Source organism: Amia ocellicauda, chromosome 12, assembly GCF_036373705.1.
Source record: "Amia ocellicauda isolate fAmiCal2 chromosome 12, fAmiCal2.hap1, whole genome shotgun sequence".
Lineage (NCBI taxonomy): Eukaryota > Metazoa > Chordata > Actinopteri > Amiiformes > Amiidae > Amia > Amia ocellicauda.
The window spans coordinates 24396872-24410540 of record NC_089861.1 but is presented as its reverse complement, the minus strand read 5'-3'; the positions used below and the strand labels follow the sequence as shown (position 1 = coordinate 24410540).

At 40.0% G+C, this 13669-nt stretch overlaps 1 protein-coding gene across 3 annotated transcripts in view; it reads left to right on the top strand.

Annotated features, from left to right (window-relative positions):
• Positions 1-849, top strand: part of LOC136764656 (uncharacterized) — a 65846-nt gene extending 64997 nt beyond the window's left edge. For all 3 annotated transcript variants that reach the window (XM_066718887.1, XM_066718889.1, XM_066718888.1), the window contains exon 25: positions 104-849. In XM_066718887.1, coding sequence (XP_066574984.1) covers positions 104-496 — 393 coding nt within the window. In that variant the 3' untranslated portion in view covers positions 497-849. The remainder of the gene's footprint in view (positions 1-103) is intronic.
• Positions 850-13669: the final 12820 nt, after the last annotated feature.

Sequence of the window (13669 nt, the reverse complement as noted above, 5' to 3'; positions counted from 1 at the left end):
ATCATCTTCTTTTTAATTATCTTCACTCTTGATTTTTCAGTAAATTGTTGCACGGTGGGGCTTTTTCACTTTTAAAACAAATTAATTTTTTGTTTGTTTTTAGCTCGAAGCAAAATCCAAGAAGGCCTACCTCATTGACTGGGGTATTGCTCATGTCAAAGACACAATATTTGTAATGGGAGGACGCATTGTACTCCGACTTCAAGGTGGCACACCATATTACATGGCCCCCGAGTGCTTACTGACCCAGTCTGAGGCCACGCTGCAGTCGGACGTGTGGTCCCTGGGAATTACCTTCATACAGTTATATACAAACGAGTTACCATGGGGTACAAACAACCTTCAAGTGATGCCCCTGCTCATGCAACTGAAGAGGCCTCCCCCTGGTTTAGGCCGTCTTAGCCAAACTGACAGAAAAGTAATTGAACCCATGCTGAGGTACACACCAGCGGCACGACTATCCGCGGAGGAGGTAGTGCAGTCCCTGAGATCATAGAAGAACTTTGATCTCCAAGAGCATTATGGGTACCAGTGATAAAGACAAGGAAAAACCCTTTTGTGTATGTGTGTGTGGGGGGGGGGGGTATTTGGGTTGTTTGTATTCTAACAATTGAGATAGTGACCCTGAAAGTTCCTATACAGAAATGAAATATATTACAATTTACTATAAATATCGGTCAACTGTAAAATGTAATCCATAATATTTTTTCATAAAAAACATTTACATAAATTACATTACCTGAATATTGAAATATGTATTTAAGCACTTTAAGCACAAAGTTGAAGCAATAATCAATAAGCTTACGAACTGTAACTCTTCCTCTCTACAAATATAAATACAGAGATATATATGTGTGTGATTTTTATTTTTTTTGGCACCCTTCAGAATTGCTTTCAAACACTTTCTAGAATGTTTGCAAATGCTCCTCACGGTGAAGGAGCTGAAATCGCCTGACAGCAGTGTTGTCTTGCCATTACACGGCACCCCTCCTTCACTTTAGACAGATTAGTCCACTAAAGGACTATCGCAACATATACACAAACTTCTTTCCTGTAGCCACATATTGCTATCACTGTTATGAAGTCAAGCTGGTTTTTGTTTCTGTGCAAAATGAAAACACATGTTTTGTTTATAACGCAAAAGAAAAGACTTATCCGGTTACATGAAGAAATATAAGCCATCGCATACAGGGTGCACACTTGTTAATCTCGTTAAATGATAATGGGTTGTGTGATAGTATTAAACTCTTTCAGAGATCTTATTACTGTTTGCAACTCCCGCAGTAAAAGGTAATGTTTAAGGGAGCGCGCACATGCACAGTATGGTAATTTACATCGGAGGCTTGGAAAGAGAAGTGATGTGTATTGAGAGGGGGAGTCAGTAATAGTGTTCCTGAGGGAGTTTACTGTGAAGGACATATTGTATCCCTGGCAGAGAATGGTATGATCTGGTGGGAGGGGTGTTGACATTATATAAAAGGGCTTTGTTGTCCAGGAGCAGTGAGAGAGTTACAAGCCAGAGCAAGTGGATGGGCAATGGGAGGGTCTGCTTAAAACCCCAAATCTAAGACAACAACAACAACAACAACAACAACAACAACAACTTGTTTGTTTGTGATTCCACTCTCTGTTTATTGAGTGTATTTTGTTTTGTTTTCGAGTTATTAATGTTTTCTTTTGATTTACTTTGTCCTATTTCTTGTTTTGTTCCTGTGTACAGCTCATTTTGAGTCTTCCGGGCTACAAACAATCCTGACAATTGTGCTCCAGTTGCCCCTTCAGTATTACGACACAAGGGTCCACGCTTACACTCACACATGATAAATCAATTGATCAAACAATTTTGAATTGTATAGCTCCCCTTGCAGGGTAGCCACAGAGCACTTTATAGAGTTGTATACATACAACACACATACAGCAAATTAAAATAAGTAAAAAGAAAATAAATAAAAACAGACCTTGAACTAAATAAACCAACATTAAATAAATAAACCATTAGGCACAGAGGAGAGAAAAACAAAAACTCCTATGGATGGCATGTAGGAGAAAATAAATCTTAAGGCCTAGGCCTAACGGTTGCTTCCCCTCCAGGCAGTATGGTTGTTACAGCAGCAAGAAGATCAGAAATAGTGCTCAGATACTGGTCATGCAATGCAGGACATCTCCAAATTGTGCATTGCATGTCCATGGCACACCAACGGCACTATGTGCTAGAAAGACAGAGACTAAACAGATTAGTCTTCAGACGTGATTTAAAAGCTAAGGGGGGGGGGCATCTCTTACATTGGCTGGAAGATCGTTCCACTGTTTCGGGGCCCTATAACTAAATGCTCTAAAGGGAGCATGTACAATGAAGAAAGCAGAGGTCAGAGGACTGATGCCTGTGGTACTCTGTACTTAACCTCAGTTAAATTTGAGCAGTTTTCATTATTCATTAATCAACTATTATATCAGATGATGCACAGTGAGGTTTGCAGAAGCTGTCCGGTAACTATAGGGTTAGACATGTAATGAGCAAAAGCAGGACGTGTCCCCCCTCAGCGGCTTATTAAACGTAGATGTCAGCGAGTTATATGTATAAAAACCACTGGTTGAACTCGTAAAAATGCCCAGACTTTGCTGAGCAACATCAGGTGAGCCAGGACTAGCCCAGGTTAGGTCTTATATCGAGGTCTTATGCAAGTCCAATTTAACAGGACTTAGATTAAGACTAAGACTTAAAGTAAGACCTTTGTAGTGCAACCGGCCCCTGGTCTTTTCAGAAATAGGCTGGCACACTTTAAAGTAATCTTTACTTGTTCAAAACTCATCTCTAAGTCAGACTGCAAAATACATTTTACTCTGGGATCCTATTATCATTAGGCAGTTAATTCCATCCATATTTAGATAATTACAGGTTCTTCACTTGTGATAGATGTGAAAACGATGACAGTGTGGAAATATCTGTAAGGTTTATAATGTGTTATCTGTGTTTATCTCAATTCACTGAAGTTTGCCATTTTAAATTGTTAGTAAGTAAATCGTGAAAGACTACTTAATGGTTGTTTTTTGTTAAAAAAATTATTAAAAGTATTATTTATGAACCAAAAATGTGCATGTATTTAGGTAATAAGTGAAATGCTATGAAAATACCAACATATTTGTAGTAGACACAGTGACTTTTGACAATATTATTATTAAACCTTTATTTAACCTCACTGAAATTAAAAATCTGGCCAAGACGGGAAGCAGCAAGTCGTTATATAAAAATGACTAAATACAATATAATACAAGTACTCTAATAATAAGAAAAACAAATAAATCACAGCCATAATTTACAATCATAGAAACAGCAAATTATAAACATTGACAAGACAAGGAATCAGCCTCTAAATCATCAATGATTGAAAAATACTAAGAGGGACAAGTTCCTCCAATTTAAATATTTTTTGTAAGGTGTTCCTAGTTGATGGGGCAGAGTACATGAAAGCCCTTTTTCCAAATTCCATTCTGACATTTGAGACAGCATAATAACGTCCTGTGAATGGAGACCGTACCCACCACATTTTTTAAGAATAAAAATGCATAAATAAGAAGGTAGCAAACCCAGAATGGCTTAATTAATAAAAATATACCAGTGACTGAGTCTGCTGGTGACTAGGGAAGGCCAGCCATCCCCAGCATATAAAGTGCAATGGTGTGTAAGTGCTGTGCAATTTAAAATAAATCTCAGTGCTCCATGGTAAAGGGTGTCAACTGATCTCAAACACTGAGCAGAAGCATTCATATATATCACCATAGTCTAGGATTGGCATAAAAGTAGCTGAAACAAGTCTCCTTGTAGCTTTGAAAGAAAAACAAGCCTTATTCCTAAAATAAAATCCCAACTTCCACTTCAGCTTTTTTTGCAAGTTGCTGTATATGCAATTTGGAAGAGAGGTCATCAATTAAAATTCCTAGATATTTATCTGAATAAGTGAATCATTAGTTCCCTCTAGTAAAAATAAAGTAATGGCAGTAGTTTTATTGGCAGTAATAATGTTTTTAATGGTAATCAGTTGCATATAAAAAGATATATTAAAAAGATAATATATGGTGCATGTCTTTATTTGTATTCAATTTTATTTTGTGGGGGGGGGAGTACTTGTTTGTATATTCTATATTCTATAGGGCTATCCATATTTACACATGCAAGAACATGACAATTAGGACACGGTCACGGTGAACCAGAGCTGAACCCGGCGGGTACAGCGTGCCGGACAGGGTACACCCTGGATGGGGCACGTAGGCCAGCCCAGGGCAAAACAAATCCATCCCCAATTTTTGCATGTCTGCTTTAAATATTTGATTACTTCTACCTGTCAATGCTGTATGAGTGGTGTCTGTGTTGAGAGTGTCATGTGTGGACAGACTGTCCCCTGGGCCAATCTCTGCTCTCTCCTGGTCAGTCTGCCCTCAGTCACTGAGGTTCTGAGCTGCAGAACCACAGGCCACCACAGGAGGGAGCCCTGCACTCAGCACAGCACTGCACACCTGCAACACACAGAGCACTGGATAGCACACATCCAAACACACACACACACATCCAAACACACACACACACATCCAAACACACACACACACACTCTGGGCAGCAGTGTGGAATAGCAGACCGCTAGGGGTCGATGTCGGACTCAGAGTGGCATCGCTACTCCAAGGCCCACCTCTTCCCATAAGTCACCTTTATTTTGCTGCACCAACACGGGAAAGCAATACAGATATCAAGACACGGGCTCTTCAGGGCGAAGCAAAGTAACGGATGCATTAATTGTGAGAAGGAGGAATCGAAACGGACGAACGCGTTTAATGTCCCTTCATGCAGTTTATTGTACTGCTGTGTTGTTGTAAGCTGTCCTTTCTCCTCCTCTCGATTCTTGTGCAAATCTTCGTGGGCAGCAGGGGTGTTTCCGAGTGCCTAGAAGTAAAGACTTGGACTTCTATTGAAATGGAAAACTAGTGTTTTAGATTGTGTGTCCAGATGCAGTCCTCGTTCCCTGGACCGGCCCTAACAAAAATTCTAAGGTTGTTGGGATGTTGCAAACTAACATTACCAGGAAGTTTTTTTTTTTTGCAGAGTTCACTAAGTGTTCTAAGAACATCCCTATATTTTTTTCTTCTTCTGAAAGAGCACTATCTCCATCTGCCAGCATGCATGTGGACCACTCTGCGTTATTGTTTCTTTAGCTGCCAAGCAAAGTGCAAAATGTCATTATAAGTTTGAATCCTCATAGCCCATTAAACTGGAATTTACAAAAAGAAAAAATCGTATTATAGTAATCTATTTTTTTATCATTGTGGGATATTGTTGTTTCAGTATTTACTATTATTATGCTAGGAAGTGTGTATTTGTATACATAGCTCTGAAGTCACACGAATCAGACGAATAAATGACAGAAGTCTACACGACGTGACCGGCACCCCATGGACACAAGTCGACAGAGTGATGCTGGTAAATCTATAGTTTCTATAGGAAGCCTTAGTTACAACTATGTAGCCAAATGTATCGATGAGATTAAAGAGTTGAAAAGACTTATCAGTCTACCATGGCTAACTGTAGGATTATATTAAAGGCTGTTTTGGAATCGTTGTAGGACATAAGTATGCGATCTAAATCAAACGACACAGTAAGTTATCAGGTTTTATGCTTTTACTGAATTGAATACGTACTGTATCTGTTATGCATTATTTATTAAAGCGCTATTTGTTTTTAGCTCAGCTTAAATAGTGATTCACAAAAGAAAACTTGTTGATGACAATCTTTGGTCAGTGACCTTATTGTTTGTGATGAAATGTGCGTGGCAAATTGACGGGATACCTTAGGCTGCATTTGATATATATATTTTTTTATTATTATTATTATTTTTATTTTTTTAAGTAGTGTACATATTGAGGCTCTGATGCGATCATCGTTAAAGCCAGACAATCATGTTGGTATTTTTGGCACAAAACTTCCACACACAACAACACTGAAAGCACACGTTTGTATCAATATTGAAACAGATTAATATATATATATATATAGTTATCTAAATAATGTATATTAATCTAAAATATTCTCATTTAAAAGTCTGGATTTTCAGTCGGAAACTATGACAATGAAACAATTTGCGATGTAATTTGCACATCCTTCTTTTTAAATCTCTATTTTATTCAGTTTGTGTTATGCATTTATTCATATTTATTTTCTATTTGTGTAGTAACTAGTTCTACTGTCTGGCTGAACAATTGAACTGAAGACTCCTCTTACTTTTTCAGAATAGCTGAACAAAGCCCCCTGAATCCCGCGATTCTGTCAGTGTCCATAGCCCTACACATCCCATCTATGTACAAACGGTAATTTCATTTAGCGTCATGACACATTTGGGCCAGCATCAGTGAGTGAATGTGGGACGGGGATCGCCGGGTGTGGTGAACCCAGGAGCAGAGCACAATGGACACGTCAGGGAACAAGGGCAAAGCAAAACTGCAGGTCAGGGGCACTAGCGGTGGTCAAGAGATCGGGCGAACAGGCTGGTCAGGAAAATCCAAGAATCGGGGATCGAGAGACAAAAGCTGGGGACTGGTACACGAGAAAACAATGCGAAAGATCAGGCTGGGAAATGTGACTATACAGACGATAAGACTTCGCGATGAAAGCTGGGAACAAAGGGCTATATATACACAAGGGGTAATTAGTAGGGAACTATAGGAGCAGGGGCGGTGAGAAACGAGAGACAAGGAATAATTAATCAATAATGAGGCGAGTGATGTGAAGATCATGGGAAACATTGTAGTAAGGGCGGCCTCTGGCGGTGATCCTGGGAACTGTCAGGTAGCGGGTGTAACAGTGAAAGACAGCGAAGTGAAGAAGTTCTAGAAGGTAAGAAAATGTCCTTCACTCTCCCATTTTAACTTTAGTTCGAGTGCACTGACGATATTCTAGCCCACCCTTATAATGGCATAGGATTGTGGCAGACACTGGTGTGTGTGGTGATTCCAAAGTGGTCATGACAGGTAGGTGAAGGGGCCCCTAAACTGAGCTTTGATTGGGGCCACAAAATTGATAAACCCACCCCAGGTCCTACATCTTAGATTGTAATAACTAATACGTGCATACTTGACCACTACTATACACGTACACCAGAGTTTCATACAAGAAAACACATTTTAGTTATTCCAATTGTTTTTTTCTTCCTGAAATACAGGAACAATTTAACAGAAAACAGGAGCTGAAATAACATTTACACCAACTTAACTTAAATATTTAAACTTTATTCAAAGACATTGATATACATGTAAAAATGTAATATTTGTCACCCAGTGAACACCAGCATTTAACCCTGCAGGTTGTTGCAAAAAACTTTACCGGTATTGTAGCTTAGAATCGGCTTCACTATTGGTTTAATGCGTTCTTTTTTTTTTGCATTGCATTGCATTGATCCACAATTCATGCATAGACTTTGCTCCCTTTTTCTTGGTATTGTGCAGTCTCATAGGTGGCTTCGTAGGTTGTCCCCATTTTAATTTATGCATGAAATTCCAACAGAAGTTGCTTCAGAAGTGTTTTAAGGAAATATCCTACAGATAACTTGACAGAAGTCTGTCTTTTTTCCTTTCCTCAAAGCAAACTTAAAGTCCAGCTGAGTAAATGACCATAGGAGATAATCCGATGATTGAAATCAGGCTAACTCAATCCGGGTGATTAGCCTGAATTAGTTAAACCAGGTACCTGGAATGGGGCCCTGGGCGATGCACGAAACCGCAGCTCTGATTATAGAAGTCCCCGGCATGACACGTCCCCATGGGCTAAGAAGGCTGACGTATCACAGATTGGTGGGATTTATTTGCATGTTAGCTAAATATTTGTTTTGCTAACCCCACATTAGAATTAGCATTAGATTTAAAAAATATTCAGTTTAAAACTAAATAGTTATGTTGTGGGTCAGAACTTAAATCTTAAAGTTACATATTTATTAGTAATATTTACCATATTTATTTATTTATTTCTTAAATCTGAAAAAACTCAAGATTTTAAATAAATCTGTGAAAAAATAAGTGTAAACAAAATGCATTATTTTACATTTGGCTTCCCAAAATTACTACCCTATGATCAGGGATGGGCAGTATTTATGATAAAATACGTATTTCAAATACAAAATAGGATTTTGTAATTTGTATTTGATAGGGTTGATGGAAATGGCTTCATATTTTGTATCAAAATACTTTAGTGTTTTGTATTTTGTAGTTTAAAAATACTGTAAAATACTTTGTGAGAAGTCTACATGATGACATCATAAGAATGCTGCCTCTGATTGGTGCCTACTTGCCCAGACTTGTTGAGATCAGAACAGAAAATTGATCCATACCCGAAGAAGAAGGTCAAGGTGAGAAACGTGCAGGTTGCCAGCTTTCCACCGATTTTTAGCATAAATTGCTAAATTTTTTAACAGTTCATGTTAAGTTTTGGTGTTCGTTTTAGTAGCCTAGACTAAATCGTTTACCAATTTACGTAATGTTCTAGGTAACTATTTGACCCGAGTAGCAGCCCTCACAGTTAAGGTTAGCTTGCTACTTTCAGCCTATGTTAAGTTTTTGTTGGTTGTGCACGAAAAAGTGGTTCCCAAACTGTGGGGCGCATGATTGGATAATCTTATTTCTTTTGCATCTACCTATCTCTATAAAACGACTTTTTCCACACTTACACACATTAAAAACAAACTGCACTGTCCTGAATAATAAGAGTATAAATCAGTTCTCGGTTATTGGACTCTTCCATATCCAGTGAATGAGATTCAGTCCAATGAGAATAGTGGATTGTCAGATAGCAGCGTCTAATTGGTAGTTTCAGACCAAAATACACAGCATGTGAGGTGATAATTACGGTCAAATAAATACATAAGAATAACTTGCAGCTCCAATATGTCATCGAGTCGTGGGAAACGAGCTCACCAGGACTCTGCTACAATATTTTGGAAACACATTAACATAGAAATATATATATAATTAGGGATGAGACTGAATAGTTGAAAATATAAAATAGGTAAAATCATATGAAATGGAAAGAAGGCGTTAATGTATCTTCAGGCTCACCCGTCTCATTAATTTGAGTGAGCAGCACTAGATGGAGTAAGAATAGGTTCATGCAGAGAGATTCCAATGTAAATGGCCAAATAAAATAGTGAAAAGTGAAATGCAAACAAGTATTAAAGTGTATTCATCCTCGTTAAGCATTAGGGCTTTCAAAAAAATAAATATAAATATGACCGTGTGAGACATGGGGAGGGTGGGAGTGAGCTGTGACTCAAATGTTTTTGGGGGGGCGCCACCCAGAAAGTTTGGGAACTGCTGATCTATGCCATCATTTCAGCTGGCACATACTTGTAAAAGTACTCATATGGGTTCAGGGGAGGAGTTTTTTCAAATGATGGGATCTTAGTGTTGACTTTTGCAAATGTAACCATTTGATTTAAGCTGGCCTGGAGCTAGAACTGAGACTCTGGAGCCACTCCGGAGCCGGATCCAGCAAGCCTGGAGCATTGCCTACCCTACTGCACAAGACAACATAATTAGTGCTACGTTAACTGAAATGTTTACTACAAAATGGAACCTTGCAACAAGTTACAAGAATCGGGGCAGGATGCGCTAGGAAGGCATAAAAAGTATATCCGAGATTTTAGTAAATACAGGCTCATTCAGTTCCATCCCCACCCTCTCCCCCCACACACAAATAAAATGCAAGGTGTGTAATGAACTGTAAAAAAATACAAAATACAAAATACAAACCTTTTGAAATTCCCCTTTAAAAATCTGGTTGTGGACACATAGTTGGATGCATTTGTAATCAAACCAGTTCAAGAAAATTGAATAACAAAGATGGAAAACAAGAATCACAAAATATATATATATATATTTACTCTTTTATTAGAGATTTTATTTTCCATTTGGTTTTTCTATTTATTGCCCCAAACAGGCACTCCACTTCTGCAGGAAGCCCCGCAGAATGGGCCCCATGCACACGTCTAGTGCCTGGATCTGGGAGGTGCAGCCCGCCGAATGGTGACCAGCAGGGTGTTAGGCAGTGCAAAGGCCATCACCAGGAAGCCTTCGCCCCCTCTGTTACTCTTGGGGATCACGATTGACAGGAGAGAAGGGGATCGAAGTGCAGGTAGTGGGAATAAGTCAGAAAACTGACTGAGGGTCAGGAATCCGGTGCGTGGTACAATAGGGCTAGGCAAGAGGCGTAGTGCAGTCACAGTCGGCAGGTCAGGCGATCGAACGAACAAGACAATCAAGGAAATCCAAAAGGCGTCATCAAAAGAGAAAGCATGGGCCGAATACACTTGGACTTGGAAAAAGGCAGGAGGCTGCTGTCTGCCTGCACAGTGAGGTCCAGATCTTCATCTCCTCCTTCTCTGTGAAGCCCTCCGGCTGAGCCTCCAGCAGCACAGCCTTGGGGATGGAGGAGAGAGACCAGCAGATGGGCCTGGCCTTGAAGGAGAGGAGCATGAGCAGGAGGTTGCTGTCTGCCTCCACAGTGAGGTCCAGATCTTCATATCCTCCTCCTCTGTGAAGCCTCCAGCAGCACAGCCTCGGGGACAGAGGAGGGAGGCCAGCAGATGGGCCTGGCCTTGAAGGAGAGGACCATGCCCAGTTAACGGTGTCAGTATGGGCGCATTCTGTGGCTCCATCTTCTCCTGGACTTGTACTTGAGTGGAATAGCCAGGGGAACCACAGTCAACATTTCCACATCTACAGGAAATTTAAAATCAATCTCCATGGGTTCTTCCTCCATTTCATCGATCTCCATGGATACTTCTATAGCCATCTGGGCCTGTTTTTTTTGGAATTGGCCAAAAAAGTCTTTAACTTTCTGTGTTAGAAAAACTCTACACATCTTGGTGCTCTCTTTAGGTTATTTGTATGGTCTGTTTAACAATGAGAAGGTGTGTCTCTCTGTATGGACTGGTTGACCATTAGAATACATGTGAAGCATTCTAAAGCTGTTGTCATGGATACATGTGTCACAATGCGCCATGTTACAGTAAGGCACTCTATTTTGCTCTGGCCAATCATAATGCAGGATTTGGACCTTTCCTATCACCATCTATATGGCATATTCAAACTAAACTGATTTTTACTGGTTGGGCAATATTCATCATTTTCAATGTTTCCATTTTTATTGTGATTTTTTTCTTAAACATCCACATTTTCAGTTGATGCTGATACAGGATTGAATCAGCTTAATTTGCAAGTCATGTTCAATCGTTAGAGAGGAGAGACTATTCACTATAACCCACTGTATTACAACAAAAGGGTACGGGCCTCATTTTAGACCCAAATACCAGCCTGAACCCCAGCCCTAGCCAGTGCCAAAATGTCAAACTGAGCCGATATAAATCTACACCCAATTCAGTTAAACCAGCAGAAAGTTTAATGGGGACTCTAACCCTAAATAAATAAAAGCGTTTCAGTGTTGTACAATATTACATTATAATACCACGATATGGTGTAACTTGTTAAATGCACACACGTGTGCCTTATTGTCATTAACAATGTTGTGCTGCAACGCCATTAAAGAGCAGGTTGTCAACCTTTCCACCACTCCTTGGCAAGCTCTGTTGCTACTTTCTGATTATGTTTCTGGCTACATTTAAAATCAAAACATATTGATCATTTAATAATTGTTGACAAAGTGCTAAAATGTTTGTTTTCAACCTCCAAATAGGTGTCCAATGATTGATAAATAAATAATTGAATGCTAAATGATTGTACCCTAATTTAAGTAGCTGTTTAGTAGGATCATGATTTCGCATACCATTGCATGAATGACTGCCTGACACATAATTTATTATATTTATGATTAACAATCAAATGATTCATTACTTAGAAACTAGTTGCTATGAATAAAGGTGCCATCAGTTGTGTTCTTATGAATGACTTGTTTGTCATTGAGTCAGTGTTGCTGATGAAAAGTAGGCCCATCATTACCAAACACCAAGTAACTAAATTAGGATACAATTATGAGTCATTAGCAAACTGTTAGTTAAACATTGAACTGTTGGTTACTTTAAAACTAACCTTCATCTGGGTGATCACAGGGATATGTGAATATTTCATCTGTTAACTGGTTGCATATGTCAGATTTATCGCACGACTTGTTAGGCAGAGGAAAGCTGTTGCTATCAAACATTATCTACTTAATCAGCTGAGTCAGTTTACTGGTGAAGGGATAGATCAAACAGGCCGATAGAAGGAAGGTTTGAAAAGTGATTTCATGCTCCCTTGTAAAAGTATTTTTAGTATTTTTAAAATACAAAAATACAGTAGTTTATTTTGATACATGGTATGGCTGCTGTATTTTCTAGTTTATTTTGATACACTTAAAATTAAGGTATTTGGTATCTTATTTTAAAATACATTTTGATGTATCTTTGCCCATCCCTGAAGATTAAGCCAGTATATATTATTTTATATCAAACACAAAGAAGTTCGGATCTAATTATGTAAAATCATTGTGTAGCAGTACACATTGTGTAGAGTTTTCCATCTTCACATTTTGAGCTCTCTATGGGTGTGTTGTTTCTACCAGAACGTGGATGGTCTTGTTTTGATCAGAAGGCTGCCTGGTTCCAGAATACATCATAATTGTCAATATTTTCTGAGATTTTGTATTCCTACTCAGACCAAGTATCCCGACCCCCCCCCCATTTCAGAAGACTGCATCAGAGAATGCTTCATATCATTAGAAAACTGAGAGTCTCAGCTTTCATGGCAAACAACACAACAGTGATTAAAGTGAAGCACACAGATTCTTTCCCTCTCACTCCTTCTCCTGTCGCGCTGACCTTGGAATCTCTGGGACTGCCCTCACCTGGTTCTCCTCCTACCTCAGTGACCGGTCCTACCAAGTGACATAGCGAGGTTCCTCATCCACCCCCCAACCTCTCCTCACAGGCGTTCCCCAAGGCTCTGTCCTGGGCCCCCTCCTGTTCTCTCTCTACACTCGCTCCCTGGACCCCCTCATCGCATCCCATGGTTTCTCCTACCACTTCTACACTGATGATGCCCAGATCTTCCTGTCTTTTCCCTCTTCTGACCCTCTCATTCCCTCTCGCATCTCGTCCTGCTTGTCTGCTATCTCCGCCTGGATGCACTCGCACCACTTCAAGCTCAACCTCTCCAAATCAGATCTCTTGTTTATCCCCACTCTTCCTCACCTTCTGCTGATCTCTCCATCTCGATCCCCTTGGAATCCACCACACTCTCTCCTTCTTCTTCCACTAAAAATCTAGGAGTCACCCTCAATCCTGCGCTCTCCTACACTCAGCACATCACCACGCTGACACGCACCTGTAGATTCTTCCTGAGCAACATACACAGAATCCGTCCCTTCCTCACCGACTACTTGACTCAGCTGCTCGTCCAGTCACTGGTCCTCTCCCGCCTGGACTACTGCAACTCCCTCCTGGCCGGCCTGCCTGCAACTACTACCGCTGCTCCAGCTCATCCAGAACTCTGCGGCTCGTCTGGTATTCTCTCTGCCCTGATTCACACACGCTACTCCACTGCTCCGCTCCCTCCACTGGCTCCCGATAGCACCACGCATTTTGTTCAAGACTTTGACCCTCACCTACCGCTGTCTCGACCACACTGCACCAAGCTACCCCATAAA